The sequence below is a fragment of the Pseudonaja textilis genome, chromosome 4 (assembly GCF_049901715.1).
Source record: "Pseudonaja textilis isolate UNSWEBS1 chromosome 4, rPseTex1.2, whole genome shotgun sequence".
In the NCBI taxonomy this organism is placed as follows: Eukaryota; Metazoa; Chordata; class Lepidosauria; order Squamata; family Elapidae; genus Pseudonaja; species Pseudonaja textilis.
Window position 1 is genome coordinate 29,818,612 of NC_141993.1, and position 22,445 is coordinate 29,841,056.

The window sequence follows — 22,445 nt, forward strand, 5'->3', positions numbered from 1 at the left end:
TTTTTTTTTCAAGTTTCCATTACAGTTTAAATAGTTTTAAATAATTTTGTTTCCTTTTTCAATTAGCTTTTGCTTTGGTTCTCCTTTATGCTGATAATACTGACTTCCCTTCATCCAGGAATCGAAGTGCATTAAATTTTAAGTATTGTGCGTTTAATGTTCTCCTGCCCATGCTGTAGACAAGCTTTACTGAAATTTCAGAATGGAGTGGAAGTTTGGGAAATGTTCCAAACTTTTTTGTCTCAATGTTCCTCATGGTTAGCGAACAAGTCAATTTAATACATACTATGGAAAGACGCAATCTAACTGCAACTAATTCCTCACTTGCATGAATGAAACATTATTCCCATTCATTCATTCATAGTTTCACCAATGATTAGCCTGGAACTGTTTCCAATCTTCTTTCAAGACATGTATTTAAGCATTTACAAATAACAGTACAAGGACTGAATTACAAAACAGGGTGAGTTTACTTCTTTACAGAAGCAGTTTACTGCCTGCTTAGCAGGGAACTAAAATATTTTCACTTCATCTGAACGGATTTACTGCTTTTCATGTAAAGCTGAAGTTGTTTTGGGCAGCACAGATGGGGCTCCCTTCAGAGAAGCCAGTCAATTACTATGATTTTTTTTCTTTCTTTCTCTCTCTCTTTTTTGGCTTTCTTCTTTAACAATTTTAATACTAGTTCATAAAAAGTTAGAGAGCTATACTTGTCCGAAGATTAGGCTTAACTTCAAAATAAAATTCACGCAAGTTCTTCTTTATAAAAATGGACAAAAGTTTAGAACTTCAGTCTTCAGTGTCAAAATAAACTGCAGTCCACTTTCTTGTAATGAAATTGTCTTTTCTCCAATTTCTTGGTTATATACACGGTTACATTGTCCTAAAAGATAAACATTTCTAGTCTTCTCTCTGGGCTGAAAAAAGAAAACATAATACAGAAGAAGAAACTAAAGTTATTTAAAAGAGGAGCTTTATTTTTATCTTATTAATAAAATTTCTGTACCACCCATCCTGCTTGCATGCCTCTGGGCCCTTGAAATAAAGACTCTCTTTCTACAGACACAGATACGTGAATTTGAATTTATTTTCTAATATTCTCTTACTTTTTTAGGTATTACTATTAAAACATAGGAGAGAGATGGAGATATAGAACTCTTGATTTTTCTCAATCACGCCTGAGACTTTTATGATAGAATAATCATAGAATAACAGAGTTGGAAGGGACCTTGGAGGTCATCTAGTCCAACCCCCTGTCTGAACAGGAGAATCTATTCCAAATATTAGCCTCTACCTAGGATCAAACTCACAGCCAGCCTCCTGATTGTGAGGCGAGAGCTCCACCTCTAGGCCACCAGGACATGATGATGGATGTCCTTTCTAAAAAACTCCTAAGTCTCATCTGGAAGGAAATATTTTCAGGCATGGAGGTATACTTATTTCTGTAAGCTCCATGTGAATGTGTTGTGTGCACACATGAATGGGGGTGTCTGAATAGGTGTAGATATTGAGTGTTACAATGGCCAAAAATGAAACGCCATACACGGCCTGTGGGAACACCATGAGCCAATCGTTTCTGACTCCAAGCTCAGTTGTAGTATCTCTCTGCTATTGTGTGGGATGGCTGTCTTACAGAGATTATAGTGGGGTGATTTGTGGTGGATACAAACCCTGAACTTACTTTGCGCGGTGAATCAAGTCAGAAGAAAACTAGAAAACACAGGCGATAACATGTAATTTTGCTCTGAATGAAGGACAATGAGAGCCAGTTTGATCTAATGGTTAAGGTTAGAAACCAGGAGGCTGTGAGTTCTAGCAGGAAGCTAGCTGGGTGACCTTGGGCCAATCAGACCCAGAATGAGACAATGCCAAATCACTTCCAAAATCTTGCCAAGAAAATTGAAGGAAGCTGTTCCAGGCAGTTCCCAGAAGTCAAGACTGATTTGAAAGCACACATACATTCACAAAAGGCTATTGTTGATAAGAATTATATTAGGCATCCTATGCATGCTTACTCAGAAGATCTCATTTTCTTATTCCCAAGTCATTATGCATACGATTTTAACATTTCCCATTTTTATAAGGCATCTTTATTTCAATCCTTAATGAAGTCAGATAATATCTATTTGCCTTTTCATAAACCAACTCCGCATCGATTTACTTTGGGGCCTTTAAGATCCATTAGTGAAAATTTTGAAACAGGGATGACTTTAGTGAATGGCTAAACAAACAAAAAAAATCAAAGGGGTGGCTTATGTTCCTTCTAATGTGCATGTATGTGCACTAACCCACATACAAACGCCATAAAAGGTTGGGTGCACACAAAATTAGGTACCCCCAAACAACAAAGACAACAAATTTAGGTACTCTAAAACTCCAGGCTTGTAATTTGGAAGAAAGTTTGCACTGGTTCACCAATTTAGTTTAATGAAGCAGTGAGAATCACTTTGGGCCAAAAAGCATGGACTGAGTCAGCATTCCTGGGGGAAGATGTCCTTTTCACTGGCAGCAGGCAGGCAGTCTTTTCCCAGCCTTGCAGTTGCAGCCAACCTTCTCTGGATCAGACCCAGCTAGAGATGTGCCAGGCATGGTCCCAGACCGGAAGGCACTTCAATAGATAGATAGATAGATAGATAGATAGATAGATAGATAGATAGAGGTATAGATATAGATATATAGATATATAGATACACAGATATATCTTTGATACCTGTTGAGTTTTGGGATGCACAAGGTCCATGTTTGCTGTTAACTTGATAAAACATTCATGTTTAAATTACTAATAATGAAAGTTTATAAAAGTTTGGAGTAAATAAGAGCTATGGTGTTGCAGTGGTTAGAATGCAGTACTGCGGGTTACTTCTGCTGATTGCTGGCTGCCAACAGCTTGGCAGTTCGATTCTCACCAGCTTAAAATTGATTCAGCATTCCATCCTTCCGAGGTAGGTAAAATAAGAAACCAGATTTATAGGGGCAACATGCTGATTGTGTAAACTGCTTACAGAGTGCTGTAAAATGTATAGTGCAGTGTTGGTGGGGTGTCAGGGGTTTCGGTTCAATGTGTGGCGTGTGAAGGATGTGTGTTTCTTTTTATTTTCATGGTCATGATGTGCACCGAAGATGGTGTTTGATTTCGTTGTACGAGGTGCAATGACAATAAATTAAACTAAACTGTAAGTCTAAGTGCTATTGTCAGCCTCGGATCCATCTTGAATCAACTATTGCTATTGCTACATCTAGAGAAGTAATGGAGGGAAAAAATGAGAGAGGAGGCTATCTAAATCCTTTCTGTGTAATGCTTTCTTCCACTATATCAAATCCCTCTAAAAAATGGAGAAGTAATTTTAAAGCTTACAAATATCAGTTGTAATCAGAAATTATTAGTGATTGGCAGGATTATATTACAGTCTGTAAGAACATATATGTAGAGTCAATTTAATTTGATTTAATTTGGCACTGGTTTAGAAACCAGGGCACTGTAAGTCCTAGTTCTATGTTAGGCAAAATACAGTTGTGGGCATCTTTAAGCTGGTCCCTCTCCCAGGAGAAGGATGTGGCAAGCCACTTGTGAAAACTTCAGGAGACTGATCTTGGGAATAAAAAAAAAATGACTTCAAATTATGACTTTTAAGTGTGTTTGTGATATCCTATTATACTTTATAGTTTCTGTACTATAACTAAGAAATATATAAACATTTTAATCTATTGCCATTTCAGGTATTGGCAATTTACATTACGGTGCACAAATACTTAGTTTGGGAAAAGCTGCAGAAAATAATCCTCCCTCCCCAAACATATTAGAAATTAGAAGGAAAATTGATGATGGCTGCAACAGTTCAGTCAAAACATTGCCTATTTCTTATATGCACTGCCTGGGCACCCACCATCTTGACTTTAAAAAAAACAAAACACTGCTTTTCAGCTAAGCCTTGATTGTATCCCAAGCCACCTATGCAGCTGTGTGGGTCATAAGAAATAACCAGGCTCAATGAAAGGAGTGCAGAAAGAATAAGCGAGGAGGATGCTTACCTCTTGCAGCTGGGTGGACACACTATGACCAAAGAATGAAAGCTAGAGAAAAAAATAAAAACAAAAATAAAAACTAAAAAAAGGGAGGAGAGGAAAAATGGAAAGAAAAAAAAGAGAGAAAGATTTTAAAGCAGACCTAGTAAGAAACCAGCAAGGGGTCTAGAATAAGGGTCTGTAGTCTGCCAAAGGTGTGAAATATGCTGGAATAGGACACTTTCCAAATTAATCTGTCCTTTAACAGATGTCATGTCTGTTGACATGAACACAACATATGAGAAAGACCGAAAATGCAGGATGGCTCAAAATTCCCATTTACTTTTGCTCTGTCCCTATCCATTTCCAGCACATAATCCCCCTGGGCTCATTAATAGGATAGAAATTTAAGAAAATAACAGAGTTGGAACTTGGAAGGGACTATGGAGGTTTTCTAGTCCAATCCTCTGCTCAAGCAAGAGATCTATACATTTGGCAAGGAATTCTAGGAGTTTGTTGGTCCTTTAATTTCTTGCAAAAATAATGGTTTAGTAGTGCATCACACTGTTTTATCTATATATACAAAACCTGAAATGCTGCTGCTTCATTCACTTTCATGAACCATTCATCAGTAAGAAAAATCATTATGTTATGATTACTGGGACCAGATATTTGAAGTATACTTCAATAACTATGGTTTTAAATGAAGTTATTCATTTTTATGGGACTTATTTTTGGTGAAGAAAGGACACAGTTTCAGGCTCCTTCTATTCCGTTGTATCTTTTCTCAATAAAATTTACTAGCTAATCAACTTATTCAAAAGTACCAAATGTAACATTCTTTTTCTTTTTAAAAAAATTTTTCTAGATGATGCTTTATAGTCTATTACATTTACTTATACAATTCTTAAGTTCATGGCTCTAGGAAGTTGGCAATGCTAACTGTAATGTTGAAAACACACAAGAATTCTAGTTTTCTCATTGTTTTTAGGAACATAAAAACAGCAGTCTGCTTTTCGTTCTATTCTGATCAGGAACAGAAAAGAAAGACTTTGGGGATTATTGCACTTTGCTGCAGAAAGTTAGTTTAGAAGAGACCTGCAAACGTCTTGAAAATCAAATGTAACACCCCCACCCCAAATATTCTTCCTTCATGTTATCAAAAGCTGCATTTGCATTTTAACATTACATGTATTTTTAAAATGGTGTGTCCAAGATCTGCAAATGACTGTGTTATTGTCACTAGGCCATGAAAAACATAGAAGAAATGGTGTTGTTTTTATAGATAGGAAGAACAGGGCTTGATTACAATGAAATAAATGACTAAATACAGGTAGTCCAACTGTCCTTACAACAGTTCATTTAGTGACCATTCAAAGTAATGTCACTGAAAAAAAGTGACAATTTGTCACACTTGCAACCGTTGCAACATCCCCATGGTTACGTGATCAAAATGCAGATGCTTGGTAACTAACTTATGTTTATGATGGTTGCAATGTCCTGGGGTCATGGGATCCCCTTTTGCAACCTTCTGACAAGCAGAGTCCATGGAGAAGCCAGATTCACTTAACAACCGGGTTACTAATTTACCAACTGCAGTGGTAAATTTAACAACTGTAGCAAGAAAAGTTGTAAAGTGGGGCAAAGCTCACTTAACAAACGTTTTACTTACCAACAAAAATTTGGGGCTCAGTTACAGTCATAAGTTGAGGTCTACCTGTAATATCAATTAAACTTCATGGATAACCCTTTAATATGATGAGCATTCAAATTTATGCACTGATACAGAAGATCATAAGCCCAGTTTTAAATTGACAGAGCATACAAGCAAGATGTGCTGTTTATGACTGAGCTATGGTGGTGCAGTGGTTAGAATGCAGTACTGCAGGCTACTTCTATTGACTGCTGGCTGCCTGTAATTTGGCAGTTCAAATCTCACCAGGATCAAGGTTGACTCAACCTTCCATTCTTCCGAGGTTGGTAAAATGAGGACCGAGATTGTTAGGGGAAAAAGGCTAACTCTGTAAACCATTTAGAGAGGGCTGTAAAGCACTGTGAAGTGGTATATAAGTCTAAGTGCTATTGCTATTGCTATTGGAGTCTGGAATGCCATAACAGAAGAAAATGTAGTTGGATTATATGATTTAGGAAATTTAAATGAAGCAGGAGACTGACTTATAAATTTTTATCACACCAATGATTTATTTCTTCATAGCTAACACTATCTTCAAATAGCCACAATGATGAATTCTTACATGGATATTACCTGATGGAGTATATAAAAATCAAATTGGCTATATTTTTGCTAAGAGGATGTGGATGAGCTCAGTTATAGCATCAAAGACATGGCCAAGTACTGACTGTGGAGAGATCATGTTCACATGCATGCTCCAAGTTAAGCTAAGAAAGAAGAAAGCTGTTCAGTTTCCATAATATGATCTTGAATATATACCCACAATTTTCAAGGGGAACTGAAGACATCACCTTAAAATACTGAACTTCATTGATAGAGAATCAGCTGGATTATGGAATGAATTTGAAGGATGGATATGAAAAGAGACTGCTAAAAATGAAGACAGAGGAGAAAGTGAAATGCATGTCAGACAAAACCATGGAAATTGCCAAGAAGATAAGTCAAAGACCACCAAAAGGAAAGAAAGTAAGAAAGAAAGAGACAAAAGTCTCAGAAAGGGACTTCACAAAATGTTTCAGAGAGCTGTTAGAAGATATAAGAAGCAGTATTACAAGTAAAAATAATGAAGATGGAAACAGACATGGAAAAACAAGAAAGCCTTTCAAAAGATCTTTAAATTCAGAAGGAAGCTCCAATTCGTAGGCTAAAGGACACAAATGGACATATAATAATTAATTCAAAGGAGATCAAAGAAGATGGAAGGAATATATTGAAATGCCAACTTATGTTCCAAGATACCTTAGAAGATATTCTTGGCTCACAAGAGCTTCTTGCACTAGAAGGTGACATTAGATCAACACTCTGATTATTACCAAATTGGAAGACTACAGAAACTGAGGGAATATTCATTGAAATATAGCAAGCAATAGAAGATGAACCAATCAAGTAAATATCTTACAGAGCTATGCTTGCAAATGTAGAGAACAACATAGTGATCAACTGATTGGAAGAATAATCTACATTCTAATACCAGAACAAGAAGATTTGACAGGATGTGCAAACTGTTGTACAATATCCTTAATTTCACATGCTAGCAAAATAATGTTTAAGATCACCAACACAAATTAGAGCCCTATATGGAAAAAGAGATATCAGATGTTCAAGTTTACTTTAGAAAGATCTGAAAAACACAATATTCTGGATGAATGCTGAATCACCGAGAAAGGCAGAGAACATTAAAAGGAAATCACTAAGTACTTCATTGTATATAGAAAATCCTTTGATTTTGCTAACCATGTCAAGTTGCGGAAAATGATCAGAAAATGAGAATCCCAGAACATCTTATTGTCCTCATGAGAAACTTATGCAGGTCAGGAAATCACACTATGAACAGAACTTGGGGAAAGGAGCACAACAAGACTGCATACTCTCTCCTTATTGACTTAACCTATGTGCTGAATTAAGGGGTTTGAAAGAAGATTGGGAAGAAGATGAGTAAAACTGGAGGAAGAAACATCAATAACCTTTGCTATGCTAATGATGGCATTATACTAATGGCTGAAAATGTAAAGGATCTGCAAACTTTAGTATTAAAGGTCAAAAAACACATTGAAAAAAATGGGTCTACAATTAAATATAAAGAAGACCAAGCTAATAATAATAGGTAGATAATTGCCAATAGAAATATCAAAGTGATGGATAGCTTCTCTCTTTTAGGATCAGCCATTCACAATAAACAGGCAAGCAGATAAATTCACCACAGACTTGATGGAATAGTCATGAAGACTATGGAAAATATATTCAAATTTATGATGTGTTTACATCTACAAAGATCAGAATTGTGTAAGCCATGGAATTCCCTGTGACACTCTATGGAAATGAAAGTTGAATGTAAAGAAGTAGGAGTGAGAAAGTATTGAGACCTTTAAACTCAGGAGAAGACCACCAAGAATACTATGGAAAGCCAAGAAAATAAATTGATGAATCATCAAACAAATCAATCTAGAGTTCTCACTCTAGGCACATGACCAAACTTATCCTACTTCAGACATAGTCTGCAAAGCTCCAGCTCTTTGGGAAAGGATCTAATGGTAGGAAAGATGGAAGGAAAGAGAAGAAGAGGATGACCAGCAGCAAACTGGTTGGATTCAGTTGCCGTGGCTCTGAGACCTGAAAGAACAAGTTAGGGATAGTCATGGAGTCATGGAGAAGATTGTGATTGTTAGACGTCAAAAGTCAAAAAGGGTACTTGATGGCACACAATCAATTGTGTCAAAGGTATCTGCTAGATTTTGTTTCAGGAGACTTATATAGTCTATTTGCATCTTTATGTAGGATATGATCTTGCTTTAAAGAGCTGCTGGCAGGTGCTATGTGCAAAATGTAATGTAATGAAAAAAAAAATACAGCAATGTTGGACACCCAATGTTGGACAAATTCTGTCTAGTCAAGTTCATAGGAAGAATCTCTCACATTCCAGAAGATTTTTCAAACCCAGCATATTGTTGTATACAGGTAGTCCTCACCACTGAGCCCAAAATTTATGTTGTAGAATGAAAAATTATTAAGTGAATTTTGTCTCATTTTATGACCTTTCTAGCCACAGTTGTTAAGTGAATCACTACAGTTGTTAAGTTAGTAACATGGTTGTAAAGTGAATCTGGCTTCCCCATTGACTTTGCTTATCAGAAGGTCGCAAAAGATGATCACATGACCCCTAGGACATGTCATCAATACATGCCAGTTGCCAAGTTTCTGAATTTGGTCATGTGACCATGGGGCAATGGAAATAAATGTGAAAAATGGTCATAAGTCACCTTTTTCAGTGTTGTAACTTGGAACGGCCACTAAATGAACTTTTGTAAGACAAGGACTTCCTGTACAGCTTGTTTTGAATATAGCTTCATCTCATCATTCAAGCTTTTCATTGTTTTAACCATACCTTTTCTTCCAATTCCTTTATTTGTCTTTTTTGAGCTTCAATTCTTTCTTCTAGCTCCTTAATTCTCTGTGAAAATTAGAAGTAGGTATGAATACTACATTTTTAGACTTTCATTTAAGCCCACTTTTGACTTTCTGGTATGCTGTGCTTTCATGGAGAGAAGGGAACATATTATGAGCTACGATATGCTCACAGTTAATACAGTAAGTCATGTAATAACTTTCCTTTGCACAGATACAATTGTTAACTTCACGAAATGAACTCCCTGCTTAATTATAACCTTGAAGACTAGCCTTGTGGTTTATAGTTGTCTGTTTGCAATTCCGTCCCTCCCACTGTGACCATTACAAGGTCTGCAACCATCAAAGCTGTGAAAGTGACAGTAATGGAGTGATGTGCCCGAGGACATCTGGTATCTCTATGGCTGCTTGTTGCGGATGTCAATTCCTTAAATGAGCTTTTTAAATCAAATTTAAATCAATTTTAATATGTATGGTTTTTTACATTGTTAATTGCTGTTCTGTTTATCTTTTTCTGTTTTATAAGCCACCCAGAGTTGCCATGTAGGGGAGATGGACAACATATGCATTTAATAAATAAGTAAATTTAAAGTAAAGTTATCAGTGCAGGTTTCAATGCGGGTCAGTCTTCAGGACCAGAGGTATAGTCTTCTGAACTTTCAGACTCGTGTTTGAGTTTATCCTGAGGGAACTTCTCTCTTGCAGAGTGTGTATTTTGGGATATTCTGTTTAATATGGTGCCTGTTTGAGGCTTTTTTGGTTGTTGATTGGGGTGTTGATGGCTGACTATTAAGTTGTTGGCTGTTGTTTCCTTGTGCTACCAAGCCCTAATCTGCTAAATACTCGATAAGCTAGTGGAAAAGCAGCATTCCTGTTGACTGACAAGGGACTTCAATCATTTCCCTGGCTTTTTTTGTGCCTGCTCATTCAACAATCTTAGTAGCTGCAAAAGTGAATGTATGTCCTTGTTCGTTGCAACATGAGGTTACCAATGAGTTTGGATCTCCTTGTCTGACTGCTCATTTGTGTTCTTGTAATCTGGTGGTTAGCTTCCTCCTTTGAAAGCTCAGAAGACTAAACCTCTGGTCCCAGTGATCAACTTGGATCCTACAATATTATCCTGGGACACCTGACCTTCATTCATGAAAATTATGAATGGCATAAACAAAACACAAGTGGGAGTCATTGTTCTTCTTGCAGGAGGCATTCTTAGTGACACGATACCCTATTTCAACATACCTGTTGTGCATGTTGAATATGCTCCATCCTTTCTCGGAGAATCTGGGAATCCCTTTCTCGGAGTTCACTCATAACCTGCCGTTTCCATTGTTCCACAGCATTTTTCAACTTATCTCTCTCTTCTTCTGACAGTATTTCTGACATTTTGGCTCCTGCTTCCTGCTGTAGAGCATCATAGAGCATGGCTTCCAATTCCAAAATGTGCTAAATAAATGAAAAATCAAGCTACTTTACTCTCATTAAGTTTGGGCAATGATGGCGGCTTAATATATTTTGTGACCATTAGCTCCATTGCTCCCTGCCTTTCATTGTAAACAAGATGCGTAGTAGTTCCATTGTTCTTTGTTTTTCATTGTAAATAAGATGGGCGGTTTCAGCCAGAATATTATTATCTCAATAAACATGGAAGTCAACCTCTTCTTTTGCCTCCATCTTTAATGTTGAAGTAAATTTATTCTTACAGAACTCATCAATTTAAAGCTCAATCACAACGAACAGACCCTTTTTAGATTACTCAGTCACTCTATATTTCAGTATCTAGGAATCACTTTTAAGTCATTACTCAAATCACCCAACTTGCAGTCCCTTTTCCAAACATAAATGTAGAAGACTGTAGAGGAATTTATTGTTTATTGATGACACCACTAGATGGCACCCACAAATTCACTCTCTAATATACATATAGTGGCCTAAAGATTTATGTGACTTCTAAATCTCACAATATTTCTATTCTCTCTCATATGAATCTCATTAGTTTTGGCACATCCTAATTTTAATGGTTTGGTGACCACAACACTGTCCATATAATATGACCATGTCTGCTGCTCAAAAAAATTGCTGACTTCAAGTGTAGAAGTAGCACTTTTCATGGACAGGCAGAACATGGATTACACCACGCAGTTGCCATTTGAACTTAATTTTTTTTTTTTACCATACTGTGCAATCATCCCTGTTCAATGCCCTTTGCAAAAGGATGAAATATTATTGAATACGCATTACAGTATATTTGCTGTATTTAAAAATGCATCTAATGCTGCTGAACTAGTCCATCATTTCCTTTTTAACCATTTCTCTTTTTAAATCATTCTTTTTTTTTTTCTGTTAAGGGCCATCATTCTGCATGCATGTTCAATATGAATAGAAGTCACAAAGAATCTCTCTCCTACTCAGAATCAATAATAATGTTCACATTGTTGTGAACAAATCAGTATCCTTGGGAAAAATTCAATAGGTGCACAAAAATGCCAAGTTCAGTATAACCGTGTTACCAACCATAAAAATAAAAAGATTGCAGAATGAATATCTTGTCTCCAAATCCAAAACATTTATTGATCAGCTACGCAAAAATTGAGATATTTTCATATCTCTGGAATGTTTCAGAGGGAATGCTAAACACAGCATGGTTTTGCCTGTGATAATATAAGGCATTCCATGTGAATTATTTAAAGCCTCTAGGGAACTTTACATTTCACACTCCATTTTGTAATCTGTGATATATGATTAGGTGCTGAGTGGATCATAACAACAAATTCTCAATGGATTAAAAATTAAATTTGAGTGAGAGAGAAAGTGGGCAAGCAAGCTCAAGAGAGCACAAAGGGTTAATCAGCTATGGTCACATAAGTCATTAAATTGTGGCTTTTTCCAGCTCGTAGTGAGAAAAATCCAAGTAGTCAATACTGAGTCCCTAAATTTGATTCATCTGAACCATTCTCTCTGCAGGTTTATGCCCCGTTATATAATTTTATATAAAGTAAATATATACTTTACTATACTTTTCTACCATATGAATACTTTACCAAGAGTCCATGGCATAGATGAGGTGGGAAAACCTGCCATTCCTACCTGAGCTGTAGTCCTGATAAAATCCTGTCTACAGCTAGTTTCACAGAGGAAAAAAACATCAACAGATACTTCAGGCATTGCATCTGAAAATTTTGCCTTGAGGTTGAAAAAGGAGAGAGCCTCTTTCTACCTACCCTAATCCAATCTGATTTTTGTATAATCAAATGACACTAAAAATAAAAAAAAATGATAAAGAAAAGATTTTTCATGTAATGATTGGTCCATACAATAATGTATCCCAATCCAAAACCAATCTGGATTAATCTTCCATGGAATTCCTGGGAATTAAAACTGTGCATGCAAATCCCAAATATAATGCGGGTTCACTTTAATTAATGAATCTTTTTCACTGAAACCACTTCTTTGTGGTAGAAAGTCTTTCAATCTATGTGACTCAAAGATTTCAAGAGAGGTTCGCAGAACCATTTGACTTTAACGCAGTGTTTGTCAACCTTGGCAACTTTAAGATATGGGAACTTCACCTCCCAGAATGCCCAGCTTTGGGAAAATGAACCAAAGTAAATTTTGTCTGTAGTCTTTTATACCTACCTTGTGTGCTTGATCTAAAGACTGTTTCCTGTAATCCAACTCATCATCCAGATACCCCTTTTGTTTACTAAATAGGTCCTAAAAACAAGGAGATGAGTTATACTGATTTTCTTGGGAAGCACAATATGTAATCACTTATTTTAATTGTTGGATAAATATTTACCTTTTCATTTTCTAAGTCTATCATCTTTTGTTGGAGTGCTGATTCTGTAACTTCTATCTGTTGTAGCCACTGCAAAGAAATGAAAAAAGATCGGATTTGGATAGGCATATCTAGGGTTTGTTCACCCTGGCAACTTTAAGCTGTATAAATAAAGGAGAATATTTGTAGCTCAGGGTTGAAACGAGGGGTTGTTGGTGTTCTCTGAGCTTGGTTGTTTTGTTGTAGACATTTCATTACCCAAACTAGGTAATATAATCAGTGCTACAGCATAATCAGTGTTAAACGAGGTAACATAATCAGTGAGTTAATGAAACACCTGCAAGAAAACAACCAAGCTCAGTCATGTATGAACTTCAGCTTCCAGAATTCCAGAATTCCTCTGCCAACAAGGTGACTGGAAAATTCTGGGAGATGAAGTCCACACAGTTTAAGGTTTCCAAGGTTGACAAACACTGAGCATATCAGACAAGAGACTAGGCTTTACTGCTTAACTCTGACTGTTGGTTTTATAGCAAAATACCTCAGTATGCTCAGTATCTCTAAGTTTGGCAATTCTGTTATAATAATCTTATTTAAGCACTATGATCAGTGGTGGAATTCAATTTTTTTTACAACTGGTTCTGTGGGTGTGGCTTGGTGGGCATGGCAGGGGAAGGATACTGCAAAATCTCCATTCCCTCCCCAATCCTGGGGAAAGGTTACTGCAAAATCCCATTCCCACCCCATCCCACTAACCTGTTTTCCAGCTCCGTTCTCCTGTGCAGAAAACTCAGCCAATCAGCTGGGACTCAGGAGGCAGAGAGTTGATGGGGGCGGGGCCAGTCAGAGGTGGCATTTGCCGGTTCTCTGAACTACTCAAAATTTCCACTACTGGTTCTTCAGAACTGGTCAGAACCTGCTGCATACTACCTCTGATTGTGATTTAACAAAGATAATCTGATCTTTGGGTTCAACGCTTCATGTAAAAGAGATAGTTATATTGCCAGATGCTAACTGTAAGCCTAAATTACAGTATGGTATTTCTGTACCCAAATCTAACTTCCACTTTACAAAAGTAAAGAAAAATATTTAGGAAGAAAAAACTGCTCACTGACCAGCAAACAAACATTCTTAACTGTTGGTAAGAGAGAATGGAAAATTAGGTATAGGCAAAACAGCTTGAGTTATTTTAAAGATACTAGCTATGAACATATCACTCTGCTTCATTTTGCTGCTTATCCCATTCATGTCAGTTTAATAGCTATATATATTTATAAGGAATTTGGTTGGAAATGGTATTTACAGCTTTAGTTATTCTATTAATCCACTTTGGTTACCCCACCCCAACATCCCAGCAACCAAACATCCAGACAATTTTTTTTTCTGTTTGATACAGAGCTGAGAGCCATCCTACTAGTTATACTGGTGACCAATCATACTGGGGACAGGGCAGGATCATTTCCAGGCGATAATAAAAGTAATTTGTAGCACCAAGTTTTAGATATGTTTTTGGCAAGATTAAGATTAAAGTTTAGGCAAGGTTAAGGAGGTTGTCAAATCTGTTACATTTGCTTTACTTTTATAAATCAGTACACAATAATGTTGCACCAGAGAATAAGTTATACTAATATATCTGGACACTGAATCCCTCTCAGCAAAAGAGACAACATCCCCATTACCTTTTCTGCCAGGGTCAAAACTGTCCTTGCTTGTATGACTACAACTTGCTCATCGTTCGTTAAGTTCTAAATTAAGAGCAGAATAAAAGTATCATCACAACATACATCTCTGCATTGTTTTCCCATTTCCAAGGCTGTCCTTGCCCTGAATATTTAAACATTTCTAAAAACTACAAATCAAAAGTAGTACTTGATTATAATTTCTTGATTATAATTCCAAGATAACATTCCACGATCAGGAGGTATCGAAAAGAGTTGATCTCTACAATCCACTCCTCATAAATACAGGTAATCCTCGATTTACAACACTTCGTTCAGTGATTGTTCAAAGTTACAACAGCACTGAAAAAAGTGACTTATCATTTTTCACATTTACAACCTTTGCAGCATCCCCATGGTCGCATGATTTACATTCAGATGCTCAACAACTGGTTCATATTTAGGATGGTTGCAGCATCCAGGGGTTATGTGATCAAGTTTTACGACTAACAAACGTGTTACTAACTTAACAACTGCAGTGATTAACAAAGGTGGCAAGAAAGGTTGTAAAATGAGATAAAACTCACTTAACCATTTTCTCACTTAGCAACATAAATTTTAAAACTCAATTGTAGTTGAGAGACAAGGACTACCTCCATACAAATATTGGCTTACTCCATTACTGAAGTGTCAATTATGAATTCTCAATAAATATTAAAAAATAAACATGAGGTAAATAAATAACATTCTAATATCTGGGAGTGAATAAACCTAAATAAATAACCCCCCCCACCCGCACTGTGCCCGGACTTCACAGAAGATCTGGAGTTCTCCAATCTTCTTTCCTGAAAATAATTGCCCATTGGTTGCATTGAACATCTGCCCACAAAAGCCTCAGTATTTGCAAGTTAATCAGTGGGAAGAAATGAGAAACCTAATTTATGGCCTGCTCTGCTCCCCTCTCATCAGTGTAAATCTGAAAACTGCTGATGCCTGGATCAATCTTAGCAAAATGGAAAAGCTGCCCTTTGGAATGGTCTCACCTCACTCCCAATGTTTGAAAACCTAAAAATATGATTATTCCCTCCAGGTTTGGGGCTGGGATTCATAAATTCACAATGAAAGAGGGTGTGAATGTGTGCCAGTTTGCCTATTTCTGACTTTTATGGCTGATTTTTTTGTTTTCATCTTGATAGTTTCCTGTAAGCTGCCTGAGTTGGGCAGCCCTATAAATTATTTAAATACATTTTTAAAATACCTGAAAAGATATTTGATTAAGGCTCAGACAAACCCTTAAATGAAGGAAAAGGCTACCCTGCATTTCTTTGCTTCCAATTAGATGTTGCCCTGACATATTGAGAAAATTAAATGGTGCCATAAGCAGTAAATTTTCTAATAAAATAAAATAATAAAGATAAAAGATAAAAAAGATAAAATTTAAAAATAGATGTTGAGGAGACTCTATAATTGAGGTCCAGATGAAGCCTATGGACAATGGATTACACAGACCATCCCAACAAAAAATAATTCATTTCGGTCATGCTTCTTTCTCAAACTTTGGCATGTTCTAAACCATAATTCTTTATACAATTAAAAAAAATTTTAAAAGTAGCAAAGAATAGTAAAACACTAGTAAATGATATCCAATCTCTATATTACAATATTAATCTCTATATTGTTAGCTTATGAAATACCTTACACCAGGCATAAATAACTTTATTGTGCTTGGGAATTACTTTTCATATTGTACTTTGCCTGAAAGATACAACATGAAAAGGTACATCCAGGGGCACCCCCCCAAAATTAACTCCCTCCACTTTGAGTGTTTCTGATAGGATATTGTGTGAGGTGATAGTGGCCTTCAGATTATTTGTTGCCAACTTCTGCCTTATTCTATAAAATAGTAGATTGGGGGCAGTATAATGGTTGTTGGTATAATGGTATCACACAAGTGGATCAATGGTGGGATTATTTTTTTTACTACTAGTTCTGTGGGCGTGGTTTGGTGGTCCTGGCAGGGGAAGGATACTGTAAAATCACCAGTCAAAGGTGATATTTGCCGGTTCTCCGAACTACTCAAAATTTCCACTACTGATTCTCCAGAACTGGTCAGAACCTGCTGAATACCACCTCTGAAGTGGATGATATAAGGGTTAATGCTTCTATAATGCTTTGTTTTCAGCCCTTAGCTACTTCATCCAGAGAAAAATATTTAATCCTCCCCTAAAATCAAATCTAAACATTTTTGTTCTGTCCATTTTGGGGGGGTCTTTTGGAATGGGGAGATTGCATGTCTATCTTATAAGTCTACCTAACTTATATTATTGACATTCTCTATAAACTAGGTGTGAGGAAATATAGGTCCAAAACAAGGACTTCTCCATGTCAAAATGTTGCTTAATTATAATAAATAAAAGTGATTACAGGGACATTTAATGCAGCCTGAACAAAAGAACGAAACATATTCACTGAAACATGCACAATTAATTAAAGGAACATACACTTACGGCGTTATCCCCTAAAATATCCAGTTTTTTCATCAACTCTGCTACTAGTATATCCTATTGGGAGAGCAATAGACAGGGAGCAGCATGTGAAAAGAACACGATATTACACCAAGCAAGAAACAAAACTTAAAAATTGCAACAAGAGCAACTGGGAAATTACTTACTGTTACCCCTTCTGCCTCACAATAGACTTGGAGGGGACTTTTCCCTTCCGTAAAAGGAACGTGATGAAAATTAATTGCTGGTGATCTTCTTTCTCTCTCCTACAATCAAATTATTAGTGGGGAAAAGGGTATGGCTTAATCATCAGCTTAGCCCACAATACAATTTCATTTAATTAATTTTCCAATGTAAGCTACCAAAAGAAAAAAAAATCAAATATATAAGTTGATAAATTATAAACTTTTTAAAAGGATTTGTTTTGGAGTCTTTGAGTTGCAGAAATTCATTAGCTCCACTGCTTCTTCTGAAGAAATGCCAAAAAAGAAAAAGAGAAAAAGAGAGTTTCTGAGGGGATTTTCCCCTTACGATTCTTGGAGTTTTTCTTCTCCACTTTAGGGGAAGATGGCATTTTGCCTTCAGCTTTAGGAGGTTTTGCTGCATCCATTCATTGTGGCTGGTTTCTTGGTGCTGCTTTTCTTTCTTTCTCCTCATCACTAAAAGCAAACTTGATGAGGAGTGAATAAAGAAGAAGCCAGGCCAGTGCAAGCTGCTATTTTTAGCCCCTTCCCCCGGCCAGTCAGAACATTAAAGGGCTATCATGAAGCATCACAAAAATGTGCTTGACAATTAGTGGCTGCCTGAAAAAGACTAAATTTTTCCACCAAATAAATAATACCACATTTATGTTTCTAATATGCTGGGAATACAAAGTCTGAGAAGTTTAGGTTTAATAATGAAGGGTCCTTGGTGCCCTCTGAGCTGGACTGTTTTCTTGCAGATGTTTTATTACACAAACTGGGTAACATCATCAGTGAGCACTCTTTAAGCTTAGGTGTTCCTCACTTTCCCTGTAAAAGCTCATCATACTGGATGACTTTGGGCTGAAACCTTAAGAAAGGCACATGAAGACAAACCAGACATGATTTGAACTCCTCATGAACCACCAGATGGCATCAGTTCTGATTCTGAGGCAACCTTCAATCTTACCAAAGAGAAGGTAAGCTTTACAGAAGTGGGTGATAGATATGAATCTATCATTTATTTAGCAGACAGGTATAAATTCCTGTCAGCTAGTACATGTAGCCCTCAACCTTCGGCCACAACCGAGTTGAAAATTTCTCTTGCTGAGCGAGACATTTGTAAAGTAAGTTTTGCTCCATTTTATGACCTTTCTTGCCACTGTTGTTAAGTGAATCACTGCAGTTGTTAATAATTTTGACGTGATAAAAATTCCGGTGCTTGGCAACTGGTTTAAGTTTATGATGGTTGTGGTGTCCTGGGATCATGTGATCATTTTTTGCGATCTTCTGACAAGCAAATTCAACGGGGAAATCAGATTCACTCAGCAACCAGCTTACTAACTTAACCACTGCAATGATCCACTTAACAACACTGGCAAGTAAAGTTCTAAAATGGGACAAAACTCACTTAACAAATATCTCACTTAGCAATGTAAATTCTGGGCTCAGTTGCAGTCGTAAGTCGAGGACTACCTGTATTTATTTACATCCAAAGCTGCTTAGACTAATATATAAATAGAAGGTTGCATGTTTACTGGTTGTTCTGTTAAAAAGCAAAATTAGTATGATCTAAAGCAAAGCTGGAGGATGATGGGAGTTGTAGTCTGAACCACCTGAAGACCACCAGGGTGAGGAATATACATAAACCATAATTTAATAAGGCTGATGCACGCTAAAACTAAGAAAGTATTAAGCTTACATTGATCACCTCACCAGTATTTGCTTCCACTTATCACAGCTAGTCACCCTGCTATAGGATTGCAGTGGCAAATAGTTGTTTAAACAAGCCAATGCTAGCAAACACAATTTGTTTTGCCTAAAATGATGATCCAACAACAGGACGAGGAAAGGACCCTGAAGTGTGATACAAACTGCACTTGGCAGACCAGAATATGCTGAAGACCAATGCATGAATTTGCCCAATATATGGAAACAAGTAATTAATGTAATCATGCCTCATGTTGAAGCTATTCTGGAGAGCTTCCTAAATTATACTGTAATAATGTTCCATGCAGAACACATGACAAAATTTGGAAATGTGAACTCAAAACATCTAGTACTTACTTACCTCAAGTTCTAATATTCTAAATTCCAAGAGTTCATTTTGATCTTTAGCATCCTGAACATCATGCTTAAGCCGAGCCTCTTCTATTTCCATTTGCTTTATCTAGAAATGCAGAAGGATTTCCCCTTTTTAATTTTTTTTTGTCAACAACTTGTTTTAATTGCACAGTGACTATAGAACTGATGATGGAAGCTATGAGTGTGAGCTCTAATTTTGCTGCAACCATTAACTCAGGATAATGCTTTATCAAACCACCACTGCAAATTTCTATATGTAGGTAATAGTACTAACAAATTTTAAAAACAAATTTCAGAGCTAAGGTATATGTGATCCGTGGAAACAGGAAAGGCTAAATGTGTTGTCACTGTAAAAAAAAAATTGAAAGTCACAATTTTATAGTTTACGCTTTTCTTAGTTTAGAATTGAAATAGAAATGAACATGTCTAAACAACACTGAGAATACAAGAAATACCACTTCTGTTTGGTGACAATTCTTCTGTATGTTTGGATTCAATTAAATAATGTACCCTTTTGATGACCGAAGATGTTACCAAATATGTATGTTTCATTAAGTGCTCTTTTGCCTTAAGATTTTTCTAAATTTTCACTGATATATTCAACTTATTTTTAAGTTCCCTAGGAAAACAGAAGGTACCTTTTCCACAAGCTCTTGGTTTCTTTTGTATAAAGCCTGCTTTTCTTCAATCCACTTCATATCCTTAAAAAAAAAATTAAAAAATCAGTATTATAGAAAAAGATGGGGAAACACCATGAATCTTTTAAAAAGGCAAAATGTTGGAAGAGAGCATAAGAAAGTAGGGAAGCACAGCTGAAATTTGTCTTCCTGACTGGCTTCAGTAGTTTCTAGAGAAAAATACATTTTGACTTTCCAACAGCTGATAACCTGTCTTTTGAAGAATATTGAAATGAAATACCCTCCTGAAGAGTTTCAAGTTCTATTTTTGCTGGAAGAGGATTGCAGGAGGCTGTCTCAGCCGGAAAAAAAAACTCGGGAGCCTGTTTTCGCTGGCAGAGCACCTGGGCCCCACAAGCACCACCGACACAAGTGACGTCAAATTGCTCAGGCCCCCCTTGGCCATGCCCACCCTGGTCTCCCAAGGTCAAACACAACCCTGATGCAGCCCTCAATGAAATCGAGTTTGACACCCCTGCTCTAGATCATTCAGTGATCTTCCAGAAATTAATCCTGTAAAATGGAAAAGGGATATAAGATTACCGGCATGGTTAAAACGCAAAAACAAGCCTGTTTGTGTCCAAAACACAGTGCTCAAAACCATTTTCAATTCAATTAATTTTTGGAAAACTGTTTGACAATCTCCAAGAGAAATTAGAAAACATTGGAGTTTGGGTTTTGCGCATGCTTCCATGTGAACCTATTTCTAGTTATTTTATAGGGATAACTTCTGATAAATTTGTTACAGTAAAGTGAACTAACAAATAATTTTTTCCAATGTATATTACCTGTCCTTGTTCAGCAAGTGCTTTTTCTAGATCCTCTATTTGGGCTTGGGACCTCTGGATTTCTGCCTGAAGCTGCTCACGAGTCTGTAGGATGGGATTGAAAAAATGTCAAACTTACTCTGATTGCTGCTATGCTAAATTACAATGCAATCTTACCAAGCTGAATAGCCTAAGCAAATAGTTGCAGACACTTAAAAAATCTAGTCACTCATTCAAATAATTTGAAGTGCGAATTATACATTTATTTTTTCCCTAACATATTTGCATGGAGGGATATAAAATTGGAATTGATACATGCTAAAGACAGCCATAGTTCTCTTATACCAATTCCTCATACTTCAGGGACACATTTTCATGTCCATTATCCTGTAACATCTATGTCTTTTAGATTATTAAAAATTGATTACATTTTTAATGTATAATATTATATGTTAATAACGTGTCCACTGTCAGTAACCATAAGGAATTGGTTACAAAAAAGGGGGACATTATGTGCCTGTACAACTTTACAAACAACCCTTCACTTGCTTCTTTATTTTCTGGCATTTCTGTCCACAATGCTATTGAATTCCAATTTCATTCAGGAAATTTGTTAAAAGTAAAATATGTCTTGGTTAGGGGTGTTTACTTCCTAACTAGGGGTGAGTTGATCAGTTATTTCCAGTATGTCATTTTCTTAAGTTTTCGCGGGTACTTACATGTATGGTATTCAGCTTTGTTCAGGTATTTTCCCACGTCATTGTAGTTGTGTTTTTAAAGTTGTAGCAACGTTTCGGCAGAATCTCTTCTGCCATCATCAGGGTCTTTCCTATGTAAGATTAAGAGTATCTTGGTGACGTTTTGGCGAGATCCCACTCACCGAAACATCGCCAAGATACTCTTAATCTTACACGGGAAAAGACCCAAACACACCTAGACCTACATATATATATATTTGTTTTCTTAAGTTTTTGCGGGTATTTATATGTATGGTATTCAGCTTTGTTCAGGTATTTTCCCATGTCATTATAGTTGTGCTTTTAAAGTTGTAGCAACGTTTCGGCAGAATCTCATCTGCCATCATCACGCTTCTGTATAGTGTTTGTCTGTGAGTCAGACTTTCACAGCCGTTTCAGTTTTAAATTTGGTGCTAGCCTACTGCTGTGCCAAAATGGTTTTTTTCTTCATCCTGATTGGTTGGGAGTCTTGGTCTGTGTTTATTGGTCTTGGAATTTGCTGTGTTCTGCTTGATTGGTGTTTCTAATATATTCTGTCTGTTTTGTGGCTTTTTTTTTTGTCTTGATTGGCTGGCAACATTGTGTTCCTGTATTGGAGGCTTTTAGTGCCGCTTGGCTCCGAGTAAATGGACGGCTATCATTTATTACGAAGCTAGGTTTCATCTGGGTGCCTGGTTGGGGTGTGTTTGAGCTGGAGGTATCAGGGGGGATCTGTTTGTGCCCAGGTGTTTGCCTGGCTTGTGGTGTGGAGATTTTTTTGTTTGTGAGTGCAGGCTTCCAAATAATTGACAGTCTGGTGGAATCTTCTCTTCTATTCATGCTTTCATGCTTCCAGCAAATTCCAAGACCAATAAACACAGACCAAGACTCCCAACCAATCAGGATGAAGAAAAAATCATTCTGGCACAGCTGTAGGCTAGCCCCAGATTTAAAACTGAAATGGCTGTGAAAGTGACTCACAGA

The 22,445-nt window shown here is 36.7% G+C and overlaps 1 protein-coding gene across 22 annotated transcripts in view; it reads right to left on the reverse strand.

The window, feature by feature from the left end:
* Positions 1 to 399: 399 nt before the first annotated feature.
* The window catches only part of JAKMIP3 (Janus kinase and microtubule interacting protein 3), a 104,813-nt gene continuing 82,767 nt past the window's right edge, over positions 400 to 22,445 (reverse strand). For 9 of the 22 annotated variants that reach the window (XM_087932501.1, XM_087932500.1, XM_087932513.1 and 6 more), the window contains 12 exons: positions 20,767 to 20,850; positions 19,940 to 20,002; positions 19,288 to 19,386; positions 17,202 to 17,300; positions 17,032 to 17,091; positions 14,552 to 14,617; positions 12,894 to 12,962; positions 12,731 to 12,808; positions 10,337 to 10,540; positions 9,078 to 9,143; positions 4,030 to 4,071; positions 400 to 917 (listed from right to left, as the gene is read on the reverse strand). In XM_087932501.1, the coding sequence (XP_087788627.1) occupies positions 762 to 917; positions 4,030 to 4,071; positions 9,078 to 9,143; positions 10,337 to 10,540; positions 12,731 to 12,808; positions 12,894 to 12,962; positions 14,552 to 14,617; positions 17,032 to 17,091; positions 17,202 to 17,300; positions 19,288 to 19,386; positions 19,940 to 20,002; positions 20,767 to 20,850 (1,086 nt within the window). In that variant the 3' untranslated portion in view covers positions 400 to 761. Of the gene's footprint in view, positions 918 to 4,029; positions 4,103 to 9,077; positions 9,144 to 10,336; positions 10,541 to 12,730; positions 12,809 to 12,893; positions 12,963 to 14,551; positions 14,618 to 17,031; positions 17,092 to 17,201; positions 17,301 to 19,287; positions 19,387 to 19,939; positions 20,003 to 20,766; positions 20,851 to 22,445 lie in introns of all 22 variants that reach the window. The other 13 variants (XM_087932516.1, XM_087932515.1, XM_087932517.1 and 10 more) reach the window with 4 other exon arrangements.